This window comes from Bubalus bubalis, chromosome 9 (genome assembly GCF_019923935.1).
Source record: "Bubalus bubalis isolate 160015118507 breed Murrah chromosome 9, NDDB_SH_1, whole genome shotgun sequence".
Taxonomy (NCBI): domain Eukaryota; kingdom Metazoa; phylum Chordata; class Mammalia; order Artiodactyla; family Bovidae; genus Bubalus; species Bubalus bubalis.
In genome coordinates, this window is record NC_059165.1 from 93,733,023 (window position 1) to 93,757,397 (window position 24,375).

At 41.0% G+C, this 24,375-nt stretch overlaps 1 protein-coding gene across 1 annotated transcript in view; it reads left to right on the plus strand.

Moving 5' to 3' along the window:
- LOC102404615 (adhesion G protein-coupled receptor E3) overlaps nt 1–24,375 on the plus strand; it is a 43,426-nt gene that overhangs the window by 13,020 nt on the left and 6,031 nt on the right. The window contains exons 6-14 of the mRNA XM_006077722.4: nt 1,879–1,940; nt 3,741–3,836; nt 5,364–5,541; nt 9,741–9,860; nt 10,910–11,103; nt 13,687–13,845; nt 15,406–15,600; nt 18,315–18,550; nt 20,687–20,753. Coding sequence (XP_006077784.4) covers nt 1,879–1,940; nt 3,741–3,836; nt 5,364–5,541; nt 9,741–9,860; nt 10,910–11,103; nt 13,687–13,845; nt 15,406–15,600; nt 18,315–18,550; nt 20,687–20,753 — 1,307 coding nt within the window. The remainder of the gene's footprint in view (nt 1–1,878; nt 1,941–3,740; nt 3,837–5,363; nt 5,542–9,740; nt 9,861–10,909; nt 11,104–13,686; nt 13,846–15,405; nt 15,601–18,314; nt 18,551–20,686; nt 20,754–24,375) is intronic.

The following is a 24,375-nucleotide window of genomic DNA, read 5'->3' on the forward strand; positions in this document are numbered from 1 at the left end:
TGATATTTGGCAAAACTAATACAATTATGTAAAGTTTAAAAATAAAATAAAATTAAAAAAAATAAAACAATAGTTAGATACCAAAAAAAAAGAAAAGAAAAAGAAACTTAGGGCAACTCAATTAAAAAATGAAAAGACAAATTATTTTATAAAAGAATAGAGACATATATATATATATATGTAACTAAAGCATTTTGCTGTACTCCCAAAACTAATACAACATTGTTAATCAGCTATACTCCGATATAAAGTAAAAAGTTAAAAAAATGAAAAGATAATCCACATAATAGGAGAAAATATTTACAAATGATAAGATGGACTAGGGATTAGTATTCCTCAGCAAAAGACTTGAATAGACATTTTTCCAAAGAAGAAATACAGATGGCTAACAGGCACATGAAAAGATGTTTAACATTGCTGATCATCAGAGCAATGCAATCAAAACCACAGTGAAGTAACACCTCACACCTGTCGGAATGGCTATCATCAGAAGGTCTACAGATAAATGTTGGAGAGCATGTGGAGTACAGGAAACCCTTGTACATTGTTGGTGGAATTTGTGTAGTCACTATGGAAAACAGGGATTCCCTGGTGGCTCAGAGGGTAAAGAATCTGCCTGCAGTGTGGGAGACCTGAGTTTGATCCCTGTGTTGGGCATATCCCCTGGAGAAGAAAATGGCAGCTCACTCCAGTATTCTTGCCTGGAAAATCCCATGGACAGAGGAGAAGGCTGGCAGGCTACAGACCACAGGGTTGCAAAGATGCAGACATGACTGAGTGACTTCACTTTCACTTTATGGAAAACAATATGGAGTTTCCTCAAAATACTAAACATAGGACTGCGATATGATCCAGCAATTCCACTCCTGGGTATATATCTGAAGAAAACAAAAATATTAATTTGAAAAGATACATTCATCCCAATGTTCATAGCAGTAGTATTTACAAGAGCCAAGATACAGAAGCAATCTGTGTCCATCAACAGATAAATGGATGAAGAAGGTGTGAGATATAGAGACAGACATAGATATACACAGAATGGAATACTACTCAGCCATAAAAAAGAATGAAATTCTGACATTTGCAACAATATGGACTAGAGAGTATTATGCTTAGTGAAATAAGCCAGACAAAGACAAATATAGTATGATATTACTTACATGTGGACCCTAAGAAATAAAACAAATAGATATATAACAAAACAGACTCACAGATACAGAGAACAAGCTAGTGGCTACCAGTGGGGAGAAGAAGTGGGAGGGGCAAGACAGCAGTATAGAATTAAGGGGTACAGACAAGTATGTATAAAATAAATAAGCAACAAAGATATATCATATAGCAGAGGGAGATATACCCATTACTTTGTGATCATTTTAAATGGGGTATAATCTATATAAAAATATTGAATCACTATGTTATATACCTGAAACTAATACAGTATTATAAATAAACTATACTTCAATTTTGGGCTTCCCTGATTGCTCAAACAATCCGTCTGCAATGCAGGAGACCCACGTTTGATCCCTGGGGAAGATACCCTGGAGAAGGGAATGGCAATTCAGTATTCTTGCCGGAGAATTCTATGGACAGAGGAGTCTGGTGGGCTACAGTCCACGGGGACACAAAGACTCAGATATGAATGAGTGACTAACACACACACAAACACACACATATACACACAAACACTTCAGTTGGCTAGCAGGCATGACAACCAGCAGGCATGACTGAGAAGCAGAAATCCCATAATCCCTTTTGTAAAGAAAGCTGGAAGGAAGTTGGAAAAAGGAAAAGTTGGGGAGGGAAATTTTCCAAATTTCAGACTGGGAAGAAATATTTCTGTTTTTCTTTTCTTTTTTTTAATTATCATTCTATTTCTAGGAATCAACCCTAGGTCCCCTATCCCAACCCAAGTTACATTTTCGGAAGACTATAAACAACAGGTATGTTTCCATCTTTGTAAATCTGTGTTTGGCGCCCACCACCAGTATGTGGAAATAAACAGTAATTACAAGTAAAATATTCTCTAGAGGGAATATGCTTAAATATAAAATATAAAACAAGGGTTCAAATCAACCTCCCCACACCTGCCAGCACACATATACTTAATGGTCTCTGGGGATAAAAAGGTGTTTCTTGATATTAATATTTTTGCATCCTCTCCTATTTCTTCCATATTTTGTTTTATTGATTGCTTTCTTCCTGAGCAACAATGTATTGTTTGGAGAATATATGGCAGCCATGAGGTGTTCTCAGTCAACACTAGTTCTGTACAGAATTAATTATAAAAAACACACCATCTGGGACTTCCCTGGTGGTCCAGTGGTTAAGATTCTGTGCTTCCAATCCCTGGTCACAGAACTAAGATATCGCATGCTAAATGGCATGGCCAAATTATTTTTTTAAAAAAAACAGTAAGCACCCACACCCCCTCAATTTAACCATCATTATGGTTGATATAATTTCACTGTTGCAAGTGCTGTGTGTTATTGCAAAGAAATCATTCAAAAGTGACTTACAAAACAAATATATGTTACATTGAGACAATATGGAAATCAATATTACACCCATAAGATGAATTTTCAAAATTCAGTCCTTTGTTTCATTAAAAGTTATTTGCAGTTTGATCTAAATTGTCCAGTGTCATATAGAACTTATAGGACTTAAAAAACATGCCTTCTAGACCATTTAGGTTAAAGTACACTTTTGGAAAACAGACTCTCTCTAGTCACAGTCAAGAATAAAGGTAAATGGAATATTACTTAGCTATAAAAAAGAACACATTTGAGTCAATTCAATGAGGTGGATGAAACTGGAGCCTATTATACAGAGTGAAGTAAGCCAGAAAGAAAAACACCAATACAGTATACTAACGCATATATATGGAATTTAGAAAGATGGTAACAATAACCCTGTGTACGAGACAGCAAAAGAGACACTGATGTATAGAACAGTCTTATGGACTCTGTGGGAGAGGGAGAGGGTGGGAAGATTTGGGAGAATGGCATTGAAACATGTAAAATATCATGTATGAAATGAGTTGCCAGTCCAGGTTCGATGCACGATACTGGATGCTTGGGGCTGATGCACTGGGACGACCCAGAGGGATGGAATGGGGAGGGAGGAGGGAGGAGGGTTCAGGATGGGGAACACATGTATACCTGTGGCGGATTCATTTTGATATTTGGCAAAACTAATACAGTTATGTAAAGTTGAAAAATAAAATAAAATTAAAAAAAAATTAAAAAAAAAGAAATAAAGATTTTATATTATATAAAAATATAAATAAATTTTAATATTTTGACTATTATGAATGGCATTTGATTGTTTCACTTCCATCCCCCAAAGTTGATATATTTGAATTGCCCCTCCTACAATTTTAATTTTCTCAGTGGGGGAAAAAAGATATTAACTTAATAGTTGGGAATATTTAGGCATTTTTGACAGGTAAGCTCTCTAGAAACTATTTCTGAGGATAATGAGGTGGGTGTTGAACTGATTCATTCTTTTCAAATGGATACCCACTAGTCCCAAAACAATGTATTGAACTTTATTTACATTGTGTGTGTGTGCTAAACTCCAACAAGTGTGTTTAATTTTGCAGTCTTGCATTCACAGATATGTCAGAGTATTTCTCTGCCAGGACCAACTGTTTTAATAAAGCTTCTGAGAACTTGAGAACAACCTCTGAATGCTTCTAACTGAATGAAAGCCAATGATATGTTTCTATTCTTTCCTTTTAGGACACCACCAAGGACCCAGATAACACGAGGATTAGCTCTGTTACCATGGTGACAAAAGGAATACCAGAAGATAACAATGTCACACTTAAGTTACAGGTTTGAAATCATTTCCAGTTTCTGTGAATGTTTTCTCACAGTAGACAATTGTCCATCTTTTTCTTCCTCCAATATGCCTGAAGGAATTAATTTTAAGTTAGGTGGGACAAGCTGTTTTTCCTTTCTGGGTCTCCACATCACAGGAGGAATGCAAACCGCACGTGTAGATTTTTAACCTTATTTCAAGAGGTCTCTCCCTTCCTACTTTTCTGAAAATAAACATTTTCCCGTATTGGGTGACAATTGACTGTTTCTTCAGGGGTATACTAAAAAGCTGTAAGAGAAAGTACAAAGGCAGGGGAATTCAGCAGAAAAGCAAAGGTGAAACCAGGCAGCATGGGCACGTTCTCAGTCGTTCAGTCGTGTCTGACTCTTGTCAACCCCACGGACTATACCCCACCAGGCTCCTCTATCCATGGGATTTTCCAGGCAGGAATACTGGAGTGGGTTGCCATTTCCTCCTCCAGGGATCGTCTCCACCCAGGAAACCAGGTAGAAGGTGATGCAAAATCTAGGACCAGTGAATTAAAAACATTCAATTACTTCACAATGGAATGAAGTGAAAGTGTAAGGTCTGAGTTTCTTCCTGCTTTGTTTAAACATTCGTTTCTTTTCCCTACAAACTGTTCCCTTCTTCTGCTATTGAGCAATGGGAATAATCCCAGAGAAAGCTCATAGTTGTGGAAGCTTCGAGAAAGGTCTGGAAAATAAAATCTGAAATGGCAACCCACTCCAGTGTTCTTGCCTGGAGAATCCCAGGGACGGGGGAGCCTGGTGGGCTGCCGTCTATGGGGTCACACACAGTAGGACACGACTGAAGTAACTTAGCAGCAGTAGCAGCAGCAGTCTTAGTTTCTTTTTATGATTTCCTCCTAGACAATAGTCATTTTCACATCCACTACTTTTTTGTTTATTCATATTTCATTCTTTTAAAAAAATTTTTATTGGTGAATCACACTCTATTTTTTGTTTATTCCTAAGTATTCTATTCTTGTTTAAAAAATTTATTGGAGTATAGTTTATTGACAATGTTGTTAGTTTCAGGGGTACAGCAAAGACATTCAGTTATATATATATATATATAAATATGACTGAATGAATATATTCATTCTTCTACAGCTTCTTTTCCCATATAGGTATTGTAGAAAGTGGAGTATAGGTCCCTGTGCTGTACAGGAGGCCATGTTTTTTACCCTGTGTATGTTAATCCCAGTTTCCTAATTTGTCCCTCCCTGCATCCTGTGTTTCCCCTTTGGTAACCATTAGTTTGTTTTAGAAATCTGTGAGTCTGTTTCTATTTTATAAACGCACTCACAATTTTTAAATTTATTTTTTTCCATTATGGTTTATCACAGGATAGTGAATGTAGCTCCCTGTGCTCTACAGTGGGACCTTGTTTTTTATCCATCCTTTGTATCATAGTTTGCATCTGCTAATCCCAAACTCCCAGTCCCTCTCCCAACCCTCTCCCTCTCGGCAACTACACGTCTGCTCTCTACGTCTGCACACTCACTGTTTGTATGGCAGGAAATAGCCGATTCTTTTGGCAACTTCAGCAACATCACCGTCAAGCCATCTCAGGAACACAAGGAAGAAACTGCCCGTTTAGCAACACAGTATCTTCACAGCGTGCAGTCGGCAGCCTATGAAGCTGCCCTCAATCGACCCACAGGAGGAACGCTGAGGAAAGAGTCACAATTTATGGGTAAGCTGCGGTCACAGATACTCAGGCAGACTCTCAAACTTAATTGGGTTCAGGAAATGCTGGTTGAGCTACAATTTCATTGGCAGAAAACAGCCTTCTCTTTCTTTACACTGGCAAAATCTGTGTATGAACTTGACATGAAATATCTTATTTCTCTTCAGAACCCTAAATTTGCATTGAATGAAGCTTGAAAGTTCATTTGACTGGACCATCCATTCATCTTTCAAGTCTAACCTATTATTTTTTGCATTTTATTTATTTTTTAGTATAAATGTATTTATTTTAATCGGAGGCTAATTACAATATTGTATTGGTTTTGCCATACATCAACACGAATCCGCCACGGGTGTACACATGTTCCCCATCCTGAACCCCCCTCCCACCTCCCTTCCCATACCATCCCTCTGGGTCATCCCAGTGCACCAGCCCCAAGCATCCTGTATTGTGCATCAAACCTGGACTGGCGATTTGTTTCATATATGATATTATACATGTTTCAATGCCATTCTCCCAAATCTTCCCACCCTCTCCCTTTCCCACAGAGTCCAAAAGACTGTTCTATACATCTGTGTCTTTTTTGCTGTCTCACGTACAGGGTTATTGTTACCATCTTTCTAAATTCCATATATATGCGTTAGTATACTGTATTGGTGTTTTTCTTTCTGGCTTACTTCACTCTGTATAATAGGCTCCAGTTTCATCCACCTCATTAGAACTGATTCAAATGTATTCTTTTTAATGGCCAAGTAATACTCCATTGTGTATATGTACCACAACTTTCTTATCCACTCGTCTGCTGATGGACATCTAGGTTGCTTCCAAGTCCTGGCTATTATAAACAGTGTTGTGATGAACATTGGGGTACACATATCTCTTTCAATTCTGATTTCCTCGGTGTGTATGACCAGCAGTGGGATTGCTGGGTCGTATGGCAGTTCTATTTCCAGTTTTTTAAGGAATCTCCACACTGTTCTCCATAGTGGCTGTACTAGTTTGCATTCCCACCAACTAACCTATTTTTAAAGTGAGTCTTTTGTGGCTGTGTGTACTGTCACTTTTAATCCAAGAGTCACCCTAGGGTTCTTAGGTACAAATCTTTATCAAGGATACACTGAAGGATAAAGCAGTCTTTACTCTTAGAATTAACAAGGCTTCCATGGGCATAAAGAGCACCTGGTAAAGTGTCTGATACCTAAAAGGATTTGTGCTGTGTACGTAGCCACTCAGTCATGTCAGAGTCTTTGTGACTCTATGGACTGTAGCCTGCCAGGCTCCTCTGTCCATGAAATTCCCCAGGCAAGAATACTGGAGTGGGGTGCCATTTCCTCCTCCAGAGGATCTTCCTGACTCATTGAACCCAAATTTCCTGTCTCTCCTGCATTGCAGGCGAGTTCTTTACCTGATGAGCCATCAGAGAAGCACCCTAGAAGTATTTACTAATTGTCAAATGAATGAATGAATATATGAACAGAAAAGCTGTGGTGTGGTCATCAATTAGAGGACAAAATTCCACTTTAAAACATTATTTTGTTGAAGTATAGATATCCCCCTCACAACCTCTAAATTTTCAGGCTCTTCTTTCCTGCTGACATCATGCATAAGCAATGATATCTCACTATAGTTTTATCTGCATATCACTGATTACTAGTGGATTAGATGTCTCTATTTTATGCTGGCCATTAGGTTTCTTTTTTGTGATATTCTGATCTATATTTTTTGTCCATTTTCCCTTATCCTTTTGCTCTTTGTCTATTGTGTTTTTGGTTTTTATCTTATTGATATTTAGGAGCTCTTTACATATGATGCACCTCATTTATGTCTCTAAATATCTTCTGCCAATCTGTCGTTTGTTGAAAGGATGTTTGAGTGGAGATGTTTTCACTTTTGATGTAATCAAATTTTTCTGTCTTAGAGAGGAGGTGAGGGACATAGCAAATGTCAGGGAAGCAGTTTGTGATGCTAATTACAGTGAATAGAGTAGGCTTGGAGAGAAGGCAAAATTTGTGAGAAGACTTGAAGAAGAAGGAGTGAGCCACGTGCGTATCTGGGGGAGAATGATACTGGTCAGAGGGCTTGAGGTGAGCATTCCTGGTGTGTTGGAGATACTTGCAGAGTGACTGAAGGTGACTGGACAAGGAACTGATGCAAGGCAAGATCAAGCAGGGTCTTCCTGGGAATTGTAACAACACTGGCTTTTATTCAGGGAGACCCTATCTGATTCACATTTTGAAAGGATCCCACTGGCTGCTCTGGGGGAACAATGAATGCAGTTAGATGTCTGGGATGAGCCAGGAGAGATCTCCTGGTGGGCCAGATGAAGTCAGTGCCCCAAATCAGATTCACACCAAGGTTGGTGTCTTTTCAGCAGAAGGTCTGGATTTGCTGCCAGGGTGCATGTGGAGTTTGAGAGAAAGAGAAAGTTTGGTGCTGAAGTTGATTAACATGTAGATGATGAAAATATTTAGCTTATTCAAAACAAAAGAAGCTGAAGAGTGAGTATGGAGAGATGAAGGGAAGAAAGAAGATGTCTTATGATTCTTTTTTTAATTAATTTTTTGGGGAGTATGGATGCCTTACAGTGTTGTGTTAGTTTCAACTATACAGCAAGGTGAATCAGCTACATATCCTCTTTTTTTTCTATTTGCTTCCCATTTAGGTCACCACAGAGCACTGAGTAGAGTCCCCTGTTCTAGAAGGTAGCTTCTCATTAGTTATCTATTTTATTTGTTGTTCGTTTTTAGTTGCAACGTCGCATCCAACCCTTTGAGACCCCATGGACTGTAGCCTGCTAGGTTCCTCTGTCCATGGGATTTCCCAGGCAAGAATACTAGAGTGGGTTGCCATTTCCTCTCCAAGGAATCTTCCTGACCCAGGGATGGAATTCGCATCTCTGGCGTCTCCTGCGTTGGCAGGCAGATTCTTTACCACTGAGCCACCTGGGAACCCCATAGTATCAATAGTAATTGACATATTGTTGTTGTTGTTCAGTCACTCAGTCATGTCCAACTCTTTGTGACCTCATGGACTGCAGCAGCCAGGCTTCCCTGTCCTTCACTATCTCCTGAAGCTTGCTCAAACTCATATCCATTGAGTCCGTGATGCCATCCAACCATCTCATCCTCTGTCGCCCCCTTCTCCTGCCACCTTCAATCTTTCCCAGTATCAAGGCCTTTTCTAATGAGCCGGTTCTTTGCATCAGGTGGCCAAAGGATTGGAGCTTCAGCTTCAGCATCAGTCCTTCCAATGAATATTCAAGACTGATTTCCTTTAGGATTGACTGTTTTGATCTCCTTGCAGTCCAAGGGACTCTCAAGAGTCTTCTCCAACACCACAGTTCAAGAGCATCGTTCTTCAGTGCTCAGCCTTCTTTATGGTCCAGCTCTCACATCCATACATGACTACTGGAAAAACCATAGCTTTGACTATATGGATCTTTGTTGGCAAAGTAATGTCTCTGCTTAATATGCTGTTTAGCTTTGTCATAGCTTTTCTTCCAAGGAGCAAGCATCTTTTAATTTCATGACAGCAGTCACTGTCCACAATGATTTTGAAGCCCAAGAAAGTAAAGTCCATCAGTGTTTCCATTGTTTCCCCATCTATTTGCATGAAATGATGGGACCAGATGTCAGGATCTTAGTTTTTTGAATGTTGAGTTTTAAGCCAATTTTTTCACTCTCCTCTTTCACCTTCTTCAAGAGGCTCTTTCGTTCCTCTTTGCTTTCTGTTGTAAGAGTGGTGTGATCTGCATAAGTAAGTAAGTTCAGTCACTCCTTCGTGTCCAACTCTGCGACGCCATGTACTGCAGCATGCCAGATTTCCCTGCATATCTGAGGTTATTTATATATTGAATTTGTTCCCTCCAATAAGAGACTGGGTACCCAAATAAAGCCAACAGCCTCTATGTGTCCACTCAAACTCCATCACCCAAATTCCAGTTTTCATCTGAAGCTCCTACAGTTGTCATTTTTTAAATTTAATTTTTATTTATTTTTCTGCCACACCATGCAGCATGTGGGATCTTGGTTCCCTGACCAGGGATCAAACCCATGCCCCTCGCATTGGGAGCATGGATTCCTAACCACGGGACACCAGGGAAGTCCTTGTCATTTTTTTTTTAATGAGATGGACAAGGAGATTATGTTTTAAAATAAGTGTTTATAAGGATTTCCAACATTCATGCATATTTTCTGTTTTTTTAGTTATTGAAGCACTGACCATCAAGAATGGCTGCAAAACAGAAAACGAGATGGTTAAATTACAGATTGAAAAGGAGACAATGGACATCGATTGCAGTGATGTCACTGGAGGAGGAACTGGAGGTAACGGAAATTACCTAAATTATCTCAACATCTCTAGAATTGGGGGCAGGGGAATTTTACTCTTACTTTTTATTGAGTTATATTAACAATTAATACACAATATTATACTAATTTCATGCATGCATGCATGCTAAGTCGCTTCAGTTGTGTCCAACTTTTTGCCACCCTATGGACTATAGCCCACCAGGCTCCTCTGTCCATGGGGATTTCATGCCCTCCCCCAAGGGATCTTCCCAACCCAGGGATTGAACCCATGTCACCTGTGGCTTCTGCACTGCAGGCAAATTCTTTACCACTGAGCAGTACTTCTTTACCAGGGAAGCTCAATTTCAGGCATACAACAGGCTGATTTGATGCTTTTATACATTATGAATGATCACCTCACTATACAAAATTGTTACAATATCCTTGACTATATTCTCTGTCTGTAATTACATCTTTGTGACATATATTTTGCAGTTGAAGTTGGTACCTCTTAATCCCCATCACCCTTCTTCTCCCCATGTCCCCTTCATATTTTCTCCTCTCGAAACCACCACTTTGTTCTCTGTGTCCATGAATCTGTTTCTCTTTTGTCTTGTGTTTCAGATTCCACACAGAAGTATAATCATGTGGGATTTGTTTTCTCTGTCTGACTTATTTCACTAACATAACATCATACCCTCCAGGTCCACCCATGTTGCTGCAAATGGAAAGACTTCGTTCTTTTTATGGTTGTGTAATATTCCATTGTGTATATATACCACTTCTTTATCTATTCATCTATGGGAGGACACTTAGCTTGCTTCCATATCTTGACTATTGTAAAGTGCTGCTAGGGACAGAGGGGATATCTCTACTAGAATCCAGACATAGCCTTAACATCCTGCAAGTGGAAAGATTTTGAAATCTCTCCCATCTATTTTTCAAGGATGTATGGTCTAATAAATTAGGATTCAGAATCCTACATTCCATATCTGACTCCTAAGAAACTGGCCAGATAAATCCTTAACTGGCAACACATTCTCCAGTCTCCTCCTCAGGTTCATCGGTTCTTTGCTTCCTTTCAGGTGCTGTGGTCTTTATTTCTTACAAGTCTTTCGGGTCCATCTTAGATGGCTCCTTTGTGTCTAAGGAAAACCTAACGCTTGATGAAAAGCTGGATCACTTTCAACTGAATTCCAAGGTGATAAGTGGCACCACAGGATGCAAGAAGAATTGTTCCCTGGCCAAACCCGTGAACTTCACGTTTCACCATATACAGGTGGGCAAAGTATCCACTTGTTTGAGCACCTAGAGATTTCTACTGATCATACCTATAAACCTAGTAGTGAAAAAGTATGGCTTTTACAGTCAGTTCTTTCTGCCCAGGCTGATTTATCAGGAATTGCTGATGGAGATTTGAAATTCAACCCAGTCCTTGGTTAAGAGTTACTCCAAAAATTACATGATGGGAATCATTCCTTCAACAGACTAAAAAGTGATTAAAAAAAAAAAACTGTAGCCTTATTTACTGTTGGGAAATGAACAAATAAACGTGACTCTTTACAATCCCATGGACCAGATCCAGCCAGGCTCCTCCATCCATGGAATTTTCCAGCAAGAATATTGAAGTGGGTTGGCATTTTCTCCTTCAGGGGATTCCTCCCAACCCAGAGATCGAGCCAGTGTCTCCTGCACTGCCAGGCAGATTCTTTACCACTGAGCCATCAGGGAAGCCCAAGATGTTCACAGTAAGATCTTTAAAGTAAAATCATCAAGTCATGTACTTTAAGTATGTACAGTTATATTTGTCAAGTATTCCTCAATAAAGCTGGAAAAAATAAAAGACTCAACTTAAAAAATTAAAAGTCAGATGAGAGCTTCCCTGGTGGCTCCATGGCAAATAATTCACCTGCCAATGCAGGAGACATGGGTTTGAACCCTGGTCCAGGAAGATCCCACGTGCCTCAGGGTAACTAAGCTTGTGTGCCACGACTACTGAGTCTGCACTCTAGAGCCCTCGAGCTGCAATGATGAGCCATGTGTCGCAACTGCTGAAGCCCACGTGCCCTGGAGCCCATGCTCAGCAACAAGAGAAGCCAGCCATCACAGTGAGAAGCCCATGCACCACAGCTAGCGAGCAGGCCCTGCTCTCTGAAACTAGAGAAAACGCTGCCCAGCAACGAAGACCCAGCGCAGCCAAAAATAAATAAAGAAAAAATTTTTTAAAGTCAGATGAAAGTTGTTTTTTTTTTAATATTAGGATTTCATTTCTGACCCCAGAATTGAAACTTGAGCCTCTAATTAATTGAAGAAGGATTTGAAAATACGTTCTCTGGTCTTCCAGTTCTAAGTAAAAGATACTTTGTATAACAAAGCCCATAGTAAATATGGTATTATGCACTTCAAATTTTGTTAAGAGGGTAGATCTCATAGTCAGTGTTCTTACCACAAAAACAAACAAAGCAGAAACAAAGGGATGCAGGAAACTTCAGGAAGTGTTGGATTTGTTTTGTTGCTTTGATGGTGGTGATGGTGTCACAGGTGTGTGCATATATCCCAATTCATCACGTTTCACGTAGTGTGTTGTGTGTTCAGTCGTGTCTGACTCTTACGGCCCCATGGACTGTAGCCCGCCAGGCTTCTCTGTCCATGGGATTCTCCAGGCAAGAACACTGCATTGGGTTGCCATTTTCTACCCCAGGGAGTCTTCCCAACCCAGGGATTGAATCCATGTTTCTTGCATCTCCTGCATTAGCAGGTGGATTTTTTACCTTTGTATATCAACTATACCTCAGTAAAGCCATACAAAAGGAAAAACTGAATCCCATGATTTTTAAAACACATTAAAAATTGTTCTCACAAGACATTTAATATACTTCTCCATGCTATATAGTAGGACCTTGTTGTTTCTACATTGTAAATGTATAGTTTGCATCTACAAATGCCAAACTCCCAGTCCATTCCTCTCCCTCCCCACCCACTCCACCCCCGGCAACCACAATTGTGTTCTCTATGTCTATGAGTCTGTTTCTGTGTAAACAAAATTTTGCGATTATTTTAAATGGAAAATAACATTTAAATTATATAAAAAATAAAAAACCAAAAACTTTAACATAACAAACTTTATTGGAGTATAGTTGATTTAGAATGCTGTGTTGGTTTCAAGTATACAATATAGTGGGCTTCCCAGGCGACTCAGTGGTAAAGAATCTGCCTGCGAGTGCAGAAGACAAAGGAGGCTCGGGTTTGATCCCTGGGTCGGGAAGATTCCCTGGAGGAGGAAAAGGTAACTCCTTCCAGTATTCTTGCCTGGAAAATTCCATGGACAGAGGATCCTGGTTGGACACAACTAAGCATGCACGCATTCATACAATATGGTAATTCAGTATTTTTGCATATTATATTCCATTATATTCCATTATAGATTATTACAAAATAATGGGGATAGTCTCCTGTGCTATATAGTAAAGTGTAGTTGCTTATCTCTTTTATTGATATGAGTTTGTATCTGTTAATCCCATAGTCCTAATTTGTCTCTCCCCTCTTCCTTATCCCCTTTGGTCATCATAAGTTTGTTTTCTATGTCTGTGAGCTTGTTTCTGTTTTGTATATTCCATTTGTTTTATTTTTTAGATTCCACATATGGGAAATAATATAAGTATTTGTCTTTATCTGCCTGACATTTTACTAAGCATAATATCCTTTTGGCCTATCTGTGTTGCAAATGGCATCATTTCATTTTTTATGGTTGAATAGTATTTCATTGTGTGTAAGCATGCACGCATGAGTGTGTGTGCATGTATGTGTGGAAAGCTTCAGATTTTAAATGATAGTGTCTCATGAAGAGCAATTTTCTTTCCAGATGGTAGGGGAAAGCAGAAAGTCTCTTTGTGTCTACTGGGACGAGCTGGTCTGGTCTAATGAAGGGTGCCACGTGATCTTTTCCAACGGAACTCGAACTGTATGCAGTTGCAGCCATCTGTCCACCTTTGCCGTCCTCATGGCCTCGGTCGAGCTGAAGGTACGTGTGTAAACACACATGCCGCTGAAAGTCAGCTCTGCTGCAGGGTGGTACTGGTGGGAGGCAGGGATCTTCAGAAAGAAGATGAAAAAACTTTAGCAGAGGAACAGCTATGTATCTTCCTCTTTTTCTTTTCATTTTTTTAAATTCAAGGATAATGCTTTACAATGCTGTGTTAGTTTCTGCCGTACACCAACATTCCCTTCCCTTTTGAGTCTCCCTCTTACTGAACCCCCATCCCACTGAACCCCCATCCCACCCTGTTAGGTCATCACAGAGTACCAAGCGGAACTCCCTGTGCTATTGAGCATCTTCCAGCTAGCTTTTCTTTCACACATGGTAGTGCACTTGTTTCAGTGCTCCCTGAGAAGCCACAGTGTATACGCTCCAGTGCTGCTCTCTCAACCGGTCTTGCCCTCTCCTTTCCCCTCTATGAACACAAGTCCTTTCTCTACGTCTGAGTCTCTATTCCCGCCCTGCAAATAGGTTCATCAGTACTGTTTTTCAGGAAGATTTCTCTGGAGAAGGAAATGGCAACCTACTCCAGTATTCTTGCCTGGAGAAGCCCTTGGACAGAGGAGCCTGGCTGGCTGTGGTCCATGGGGTCACAAAGAGGCGGACATGACTGAGTGACTAACCCTTTCTATATATGCATTAATATAAATTTCTCTTTTTCATGTTAAAAATATACAACTCTTTTAGGAGGTGTATAGTGGTATCTCGTTGTGGCTTTAATGTATACAGACCTGATGACTACTGGCATGGAGCCTTTTTTCATGTTTTCATGGGTTAGAACTTGTGAGTGAAACAACCCTTCTATCTGGGAAACCTAGTCATCCAAAACCACTGCATTCAGCCTTTAGGAATTTCTGGTGGATTTCTTCACATGCAGTCCTGTAGCAACCACATGTTCCTTCTGTGCTCTGTTAAAATTGAAATCGTTCTGTCTCATCTCTTTTGGGAAGAACTTGAGTTAATGTTGCCTCTTTGCTGTGCAAACTTGGCTCTCCAATGAGATCAAGAAAAGTTACAATTTTGTTGATTATCATTTTCTCACTGTTGGGGTGAGAGTCATGTTTCATTGTGATTTTCTAATCTTTTTTTAAAAAATAATTATTTACTTTCAGCTGCCTGGGTCTTCATTGCTGCACGTGGGCTTTCTCTGTTTGTGGCAAGCCAGGGCTACTCTCTAGTTGCGGTGCCCAGGCTTCTCATTGTGGCGGCTTCTCCTGTTGCAGAGGAGCCCAGCAATGGGCTCTAGGGCACATGGGCTCCACTATTTGCAGCACACAGGCTCAGTACTTGTGGCACACGGGCTTAGCTGCCCCACAGCATGTGGGACCTTCTCACACCAGGGATGGAACACTTGTCCCCTGCACCGGTAGGCCAATTCTTCACCAGTGGACTACGAGGGAAGTTCGGCTTGGCCATTATTGATCTGTTCAGTTTCTCACGAGGAAATTAACACCATGCATTGAGGGTTCTAAGACCCAGGTTATTGGGAACCACAGCGTCCAAAACAAAAACCAGTTGGGATCTCTTTTCTCCTGCTGCATCTAGGAGGATCCCGTGCTGACCATGATCACCTACATGGGGCTGAGCCTCTCTCTGCTCTGCCTCTTCCTGGCGGCCCTCACCTTCCTTCTGTGTCGATCCATCCAGAACGTCAGCACCTCCCTGCACCTGCAGCTCTCCATCTGCCTCTTCCTGGCCTACCTCCTCTTCCTCACAGGCATCAAACGGACAGAGCCCGAGGTAGGAGAATTAGCCAAAACCCTTTCTTACTTATTTTTTATTTTGGCCAGGCTACATGACTTGTAGGATGTTAGTTCCCCAACAAAAGATTGAACCTAAGCCCACAGCAGTGAAAGTGCCAATTCCTAAACTGGACTGCCAGGGAATTCCCTTCTTTTTTTTAAAAAAACAGCTTTTTCTTTAATTTTTATTGGTGTATGGCTGCTTTACAAGGTAGTGCTAGTTCCTGCTGTACAGCAAAATGAGTCAGTGACACATATACATATATCCCTCCCTTTTGGGGCTTCCTTCTCATTCAGGTCACCAGAGTGATTTAAGGAGAGTTCCCTGTGATGTACAGTAGGCTCTCATTAGTTACCTATTTTATACATAGTATCAATAGCATAATTCATACATATATAGTTTGCTCTTTTTAAATGTACATGTCAGTGGCTTTCAGTATATTCATGGAACTGTGTATTCCCTTGGGTAATTTATTACTTATTACACATTTATATCCACAAATTACATCAGCCTTCTCATCCCAACCCCTACCTCTGTCTCCTGGCAATCAGGTTTTTACTCTTTTCTTTTTTCATGAATCTGAGATTTTTCAATTCCACAAATAAAAGATTATACAGTACTTGTCTCTGTCTGACAATCTCCTGAGCACAGCTCAAGGTTCACCCATGTTGTTCCAGAAGGCAGGAATCCTCCTTTCTCATGGATAGATAGTACATTAGATATGTTGTTGGGAAATTCTATAGACAGAGGAACTTGGTATTACCTATGTCTATAATAGATATAGATATGTTGTTGTTTAGTCACTAAGTTGTGTCTGACACTTCTGCAACCCCATGAACCATAGTCCGCCAGGCTCTTCTGTCCATGGGATTTCCCAGGCAAGAATACTGGAGTAGGTTGCCATTTCCTCCTCCAGGGGATCTTCCCGACACAGGGATCAAACCCACATCTCCTGCATTGGCAGGTGGGTTCTTTACCTCTGAGCCACCAGGGAAGCCCAGATATAGAGACAGAGATATAAAACCGTCACCCTGATCAAGATATAGAACATGCCCAAAACTCAGAGTTTTCTTCATGTCGCTTCCCCCAGTTAATTGTCAATTTAAAAACTTACAGACTGAATGAACGATGCACAGTGGAGCTGGGTCTTGAGGGTCACTGATTTATGATTCCAAGCTAGCAGGTTTGAAATCAAACATGTGTTTCATGCAACAGCATCTCCAAGGAGTGAGAGGTAGAAACCAGGAAGTGAATGGAGTTTTGCAAAGATTGAGAGGTTCCTAGAAAGACTCAGGACATGATTCCTAAGAAAAGAGGGTTTTATTCATCATGAAAAGAGAGTCAATGGTCCAGGAGAGATCATGAGCTGTGTTGAGGAAACCCAATTCCCCTCAGACAATGGACAGCGGTCACTGTTCTCTTCAAATGTGTGGGAAGCAGTGTCCTCAAACAAAAGCCAGGTTATACTTTAATCATAGACATGGGGTGGGGGCAATTATGTCCCTGGTGTCCCAGTTAAACTCCACACTTCCAATACAGGGAGCGTGGGTTTGATCCCTGGTCAAGTAACTAAGATTCCACGTGCTGCATTGTGCAACCTAAAGAGAGGGAAAACATTGACTTTTTCAAGTTCCAGTGGTCCTAAAGACATGGAGGGAAAATTCAGTGAATATGAAGAAGGAGGTGGGAGGGTTTGCTTACTACAGAAAAGGTCATTCAGAGCAGATGCTTTCATAGTGGAGGAAACCAGGAGCTGTTGGCTCAAAAGAGAAAACTATGGGGCTTTATGCGGATAAGCATATTGGAGGAGTCACTCATTCACTCACTCATTCATGTACCCAACATATATGCCACACAGACCAGAGTGACTTCAGTTCTGGGCAGTGACCAAGATGGAAGAGACGGTGATCACGGCAGGACAAGCAGGCCATAAGCTTTCTACGAGGATTAATTTCATCCTCAGAACGGGAAAGGGGGCAGGGAAGTGGTTAAGGGTTCTTGGGATGGAGACAGCCCTGGCCAGCACCAACTTCATCCAACTCAGAGAAGTCTAGCATCCATTAGCCAACAGGCAAAGGGCTATATGATTTCTGCAGTCCTTAACACATTTTGAATATTGTCTTCTTCCATTTTAAGATGGACAAAGATCTCTTTGACCTTTAGTTAGCTAGTTAGCTATTCTTGGCTGCACTGGGTCTTCATTGCTGCGAGCTTTCGCTAGTTGCAGTGAGTGGGGGCTACTCCTCCTTGCAGTACACGGACTTCTCACTGCGATTGCGTCTCTTGCTTCAGAGCATGCGCTTTGACCGCTTTGACCGAGAGCAGGGCTCTCGGTCTTCCATAGTTGTGGTGTTTGGGCTTAGTTGCCCCATGGCATGTGGAATCTTGCCAGACAAGAGATCAAACCTGTGTCCCCTGCATTGGCAGATGGATGTTAAGCCCTGGACCACCAGGGAAGTCCCCCATTCAACTTTAAACATGATACATTTTCAGTTTTTCTTGGGTGGCCCAAGTGACAGCCTGCCAAGGCATGGGAATAGACAAGGGGGACCATCCATCCGTTTGGAGACATGACTCTAAAGAGAAGAAGGACATGTGAAGAAGGCTAAGGAGCGTCTCTCACCAAAGTTACCCAGAGACAACCCCGGTGAAGAGCAGATGGTGAGGTCATTGCACCCAGGACCACTCCAGTGGCCCCCCTCTCCCCCCAGGTGCTGTGCAAGGTCGTCGCCGGTGTTCTGCATTACCTCTACTTGGCCGCCTTCACCTGGATGTTCCTCGAAGGGCTGCACCTCTTCCTCACTGTCAGGAACCTCAGGGTGGCCAACTACACCAGCGCAGGCAGATTCAAGAAGAGGTTCATGTACCCTGTAGGCTACGGGGTCCCAGCGGTGATTGTGGCTGTGTCTGCAGCGATCAACCCCCGAGGATACGGCACCGCTAAGCAGTGAGTCGGGCGCTGAAAATGCGCTGTCGGGGACGTGGGTGCACACCTGTCTCCCTGGGAAACTGAGGGTGGAAGGAAGGGTGAGTAGGTCACGACTCAGGCTGAGAACAAAGATGCTGAACATTTATTTCTCCAGCCCCTGGGGCGAAGTGTTTCATATACACCATTTCTCATGTCTATCAAAACATCCCTAGAGGAAAGTGCTCCAATTGTTCCCATTTTGTATACTAAGCAAACTGAGGTTTAGAGAAAAAGGTGAACGACTAGTGTAAAGTAACACAGACAGTAAACTGGAAGGAGCATGAATTTTTATTTTTTATATAAATGTCTATATTTATAAATGTCACGTTTATAGATCTTTACTACTTCTATTACTGAAAGTAATAACTGGTTTTATAAAAAATAATATTCTAATAAAGAACCTCTGTAATACCACTAAGCCCAGTATGTGTTAGTCATTCAGTCACATCTGACTCTTCAACCCCATGGACTGTGGCCCACTAAGCTCCTCTGTCCATGGAATTTTCCAGGCAAGAATACTGGAGTAGATTGCCATTTGCTACTCCAAGGTATCTTCCTGACCTAGAGTTCTAACCCATGTCTCCAGTGTCTCCTGCTTTGGCAGGTGGATTCTTTACCAACTGTACCACTTGAGAAGCCCCTTAAATATATATACATATAAATATATACTTTTATAAAAATGGGATCATGATAAAGATACTGCATGTAATTTGTTTATTCCCTTAATACTCTCCAGAGCAGAATACTGGAGTGGGTAGCCTTTCCCTTCTCCAGGGGATCTTCCCAACCCAGGGATCAAACCCAGGCCTCCCACACTGCAGGCAGATTCTTTACCAGCTGAACCACAAGGGAAGCCCAAGAACACTTGAGTGGGTTGCCTATTCCTTCTCCAGGGGATCTTCCTGACTCAGGAATCCAACCAGGGTCTCTTGCATTGCAGGCAGATTCTTTACCAACTGAGCTATCAGGGAAGCCCAATATATATATAATATACATGTAAATGTATTTTTTTATAAAAAATGGGATCATGATAAACGTACTGCATGTAATTTGTTTATTCCCTTAATAATATATAGTGGACTTTTTCCACATTAGTACAGATACACATCATCATTCAATGTATTACATTGTATATTCTTACCATCTTTATAAAATTAATCTCTAAGTGATAGACTCTGAAATTCTTTACAAATTTTTGCTATCATAACCAAATACTTCCATAAACTTGAAGGAGCATGAATTCTAGACTTGATTGCTGCTAAGTCGCTTCAGTCGTGTTCGACTCTGTGCGACCCCATAGACGGAAGCCCATCAGGCTCCACCATCCCTGGGATTCTCCAGGCAAGAACACTGGAGCGGGTTGCCATTTCCTTCTCCAATGCATGAAAGTGAAAAGTGAAAGTGAAGTCGCTCAGTCCTGTCCGACTCTTAGTGACCCCATGGGCTGCAGCTACCAGGCTCCTCCGTCCATGGGATTTTCCAGGCAAGAGTACTGGAGTGGGGTGCCATTGCCTTCTCCGCTAGACTTGATTGCCTGGTCCAAATTCAAGGTTCCTCACTTACTAGCCTGGTGACTCTGAGGACAGTTAAATTCTTTCCTAGGTTTTCTCATTTGTAAAATAGAGTAATACTATCTACTTCCAAGTATTAGAATGGTACCTGACACATGTAAATGCTATATGCATGCTCAGTCGCTTCAGTTGTATCCAACTCTTTGTGACCCTATGGACTGTAGCCCACAGGCTCCTCTGTCCATGGGTTTCTCTAGAATACTGGAGTGGGTTGCCATGCTCTTCTCCAGGGGCTCTTCCCCACCCAGGGATCAAACCCATGTCTCCTTCATCTCCTGCATAGCATGTGGATTCTTTTTTTTTTTTTTTTCCCCTTTGAGCTAGTTTATTTTTTATTTATTTTATTTTTATTTTTTTTAAATTTTATTTTATTTTTAAACTTTACATAACTGTATTAGTTTTGCCAAATATCAAAATGGATCCACCACACAGTGAGCCACCTGTGAAGCCCAAAAAATCCTATATAAATATTCTCTATTGCAGATCATGTATTGTATTCCATTACCTTTTTAAAATGCTGCTACTGTTGCTTTCTGTTTTTCAGTTGCTGGATCAACATAGAGAAAGGATTTATCTTGAGTTTCTTAGGACCCATATCAGCCGTCATCTTGGTAGGTTTGTAGTGTGCGTGTGTCTGCCTCAGGTGCCATGTGTGTATAGAGTGTGTGTGTGTGGTATGTAGTATTCAACTTAATTTGAAGATCAAAAGAGGTACTATTTTTATTTTTTATTGCAGTACAGCTGATTTACAATGTTGTGTTAGTTTCAGGTGTACAGTAAAGAGATTCAGCCATATATATAATGGAAAGTAAATGCAAAAAGTATATTATATATATATATGTACACACACACACACATATATATATATATATACTTTTCAGATTCTTTTTCATTATAGCTTATTACGAGGTATTGAATATAGTTCCCTATGCTATACAGTAGGTTGTTATTGTTTATCTGTTCATATATAGTAATGTGCATATGTTAATTCCAACCAACTACTTTATCCTTCTCTCCACTTCCCCTTTGGTAACCATAGTTTGTTTTCTGTTTGTCCGTCTATTTCTCTTTTGTATTTAAATTCATTTGTGTATTGTTTTTAGATCCCACATATAAGCAAGAGCATAATATATTTGTCTTTCTCTGACTTAACTTCAGTTAGTATGATAATCTCTAGTTGTAACCATGTTGCTGAAAATGGCATTATTTCATTCTTTTTATGACTGAATAATATTCCATTGTATTTATGTACCACATCTTCTTCATCCATTCCTCTGCTGATGGACATTTAGGTTGCCTCCATGTCTTGCATACTATAAATAGAGCTGCAGTGAACACTGGGGAACATGTATCATTTCAAAGTATGGCTTTCTCTGGATACATGCTCAGGAGCGGGATTGCTGAATCATATAGTAGTTCTAGTTTTACTTTTTTAAAGAATCTCCATACTGATCTCCATCCCGGTTTTACCAATTTACATTCCTACCAACAGTGTAGGAGGGCAAACTAGGTACTATTTTAACATTAATTTGTTTCCTTTTAATAGTAGATGTTTGAGCATATGTCTTTATTTAAAATTTTTTGAGCATATTTTTGCCATCAAAAAGTCTACAAACAATAAATGTTGGAGAGGGTGTGGAGAAAAGGGAACCTTTTTATACTGTTGGTGGGAATGCAAAGAGCACAGCCACTGTGGAGAACAGTGTAGAGATTCCTTAAAAAAACTGGAAATAGAACTGCCATACAACTCAGCAATCCCACTGCTGGGCATACACACCAAGGAAACCAGAGTCAAGAGACACATGTACACCAGTGTTCATTGCAGCACTGTAGCTTGGACATGGAAGCAACCTAGATGTCCATTGGCAGACAAATGGATAAGGAAGTTGTGGTACATATACACAATAGAATATTACTCAGCTATAAAAAAGAATGCATTTGAGTCAGTTCTAACAAGTGGATGAAACTGGAGCCTATTATACAGAGTGAAGTAAGTCAGAAAGAAAAGCACCAATACAGTATATTAACACATATATATGGAATTTAGAAAGACAGTAACAACAACCCTATATGCAGGGAGCAAAAGAGACACAGTTGTAAAGAACAGATGTTTGGACTATGTAGGAGAAGGCGAGAGGGGGATTATTTGACAGAATAGCACTGAAACATGTATATTACCACATGTAAAATAGATGACCAGTGCAAGCGTGATGCAAGAAGCAGGGCACTCAAAACCAGTGCTCTGGAACAGTCCAAAAGGGATGACATGGGGAGGGAGCTGGGAGGGGGCTTCAGGATGGGGGTACACGTGTGCACCCATGGCTGATTCATGTTGATATATGGCAAAAACCACCACAATATTGTACAGTAATTAGCCTCCAATTAAAATAAATTAATTAATTTTTAAATAATAAAATTAAAAAATTTTTAAAGGAAAAAAATTTTGAGCACATTTAAATGCTGATGAATAGAGAAGAAATCATCCTTGTATCTCTAATATCTAGCATACCATACATACTTAATATATATTTGTTGAATAAACAAATGAGTGGGTGTATAAAAATATAATTGTGAATATGATAGAATTATGTGATTTGGAAGTGATTTCACCAAGTGTTCTTAAATCTTCAGTTTTTATGTTTGTTCGACTCAGGATATAGTCTGATGATTAGTCAGTTTAAGCTAAAGTGTGTTACAGTAACAAAGAAGTCCCAACACTCAGTGGCTTGACAGAGCAAATACGTTTTTGTGTGCTATTTTTGCAAAGTCCAGTGTGGATCAAGAGGCTCCCCATGTGAGATTCAGCTTTGCTTTTTTTTATGACTGTGCTGGGTCTTTGTTGCTTTGTGCGGGCTTTCTCTAGTTGTGGTGAGTGGGGGCTACTCTCTCCTGGGCGCTCAGGTTTCTCGTGGAGGTGGCTTCTCTTGTTGTGGGGCACGGGCTCTAGGCGTGAGGGCTTCAGAAGTTGCAGCACATGGGCTCACTAGTGCTGGCACATGGAGTTAGTTGCTCCAAGGCAAGTGGGATCTTCCCAGACCAGGGACTGAACTCGTATCTCCTGCACTGTCAGGCAGGTTGTTAGCCCCTGTGGCACCAGGGAAGTCCTCAGCTTTTCTTTTATGATTCTTTTATTTTGACACATGAACTCATTGGTTGTTGCTGGAGGGAAAGAGAGTTGAAGACTGTAGGATTCAGGCATGTGTCACTGCGACCAACATCTCATCCACTAGACTTCAGCCACATGCCCCAGACTATCTGAAACGAGCCTGGGAAGTCTCTGCCCATGGCCCATGTGTGCAAGGAAAGGCGCTGGTGGAGACACCACCCTGCACTGTGTTTGTGCCACCTGACCACCCACGCGTGTTCTTCTGTGGCCTTTCAGGAGCTCCTTGGTGGTATTGTCCAAGTATCCCCAGTCTGCTCCAAAGGAATTTCAACATATATGTTTTTAACTTTTTGGCTGTGCTATGAAGCATGTGGGATCCTAGTTCCTGACCAGGGATGGAACCTGCATCCCCTGCATTGGACGCATGGAGTCTTAACCACTGGACCGCCAGGGAAGTCCCCACGTTTCAACATATTCTAACTATAAAATCTCATACCTTTTCCCATGATCTTCAGTGCTTTCTAGTTTGACTCTCTATTTTTTTTCTTAGGGAATAGTTGCCTTGCAATGTTGCACAACAAAGTGCACTAGCTATATGTAGCATGTTAGTCACTCAGTCATCTCCAACTCTTTGCGACTCCATGGGCCATAGCCCACTAGGCTCTTCTGTCCAGGGAATTCTCCAGGCAAGATTACTGGAGTGGGTTGGCATTCCCTTCTCCAAGGGATCTTCCTGACCCAGGGATCGAACCCTGGTTTCCCACACTGCAGGCAGATTCTTTACTTTCTGAGCCATCACATATATCCCCTCTCTCATGGCCCTCCTTCCCACCCACCCCCTTCTCACCCCTCTAGGTCATCACAGGACACCCAGCTAAGCTCCCTGCGCTCCTCAGCAGGTTCTCACTAGCTATCTGCAGCTCTCTACTCATGGTATCTTCACACATGGCAGTACACATATGTCAGGGAAAACCATAAAGACATGAAACGACAACCCTCAGAATGGGAGAAAATAATGGCAAACAAAGCAACTTACAAGGAATGAATCTCCAAAATATACAAACAGCTCATGAAACTCAGAAGAAGTGAGAAGAAACACACCCAATCAAAAAATGGGCAGAAGACCT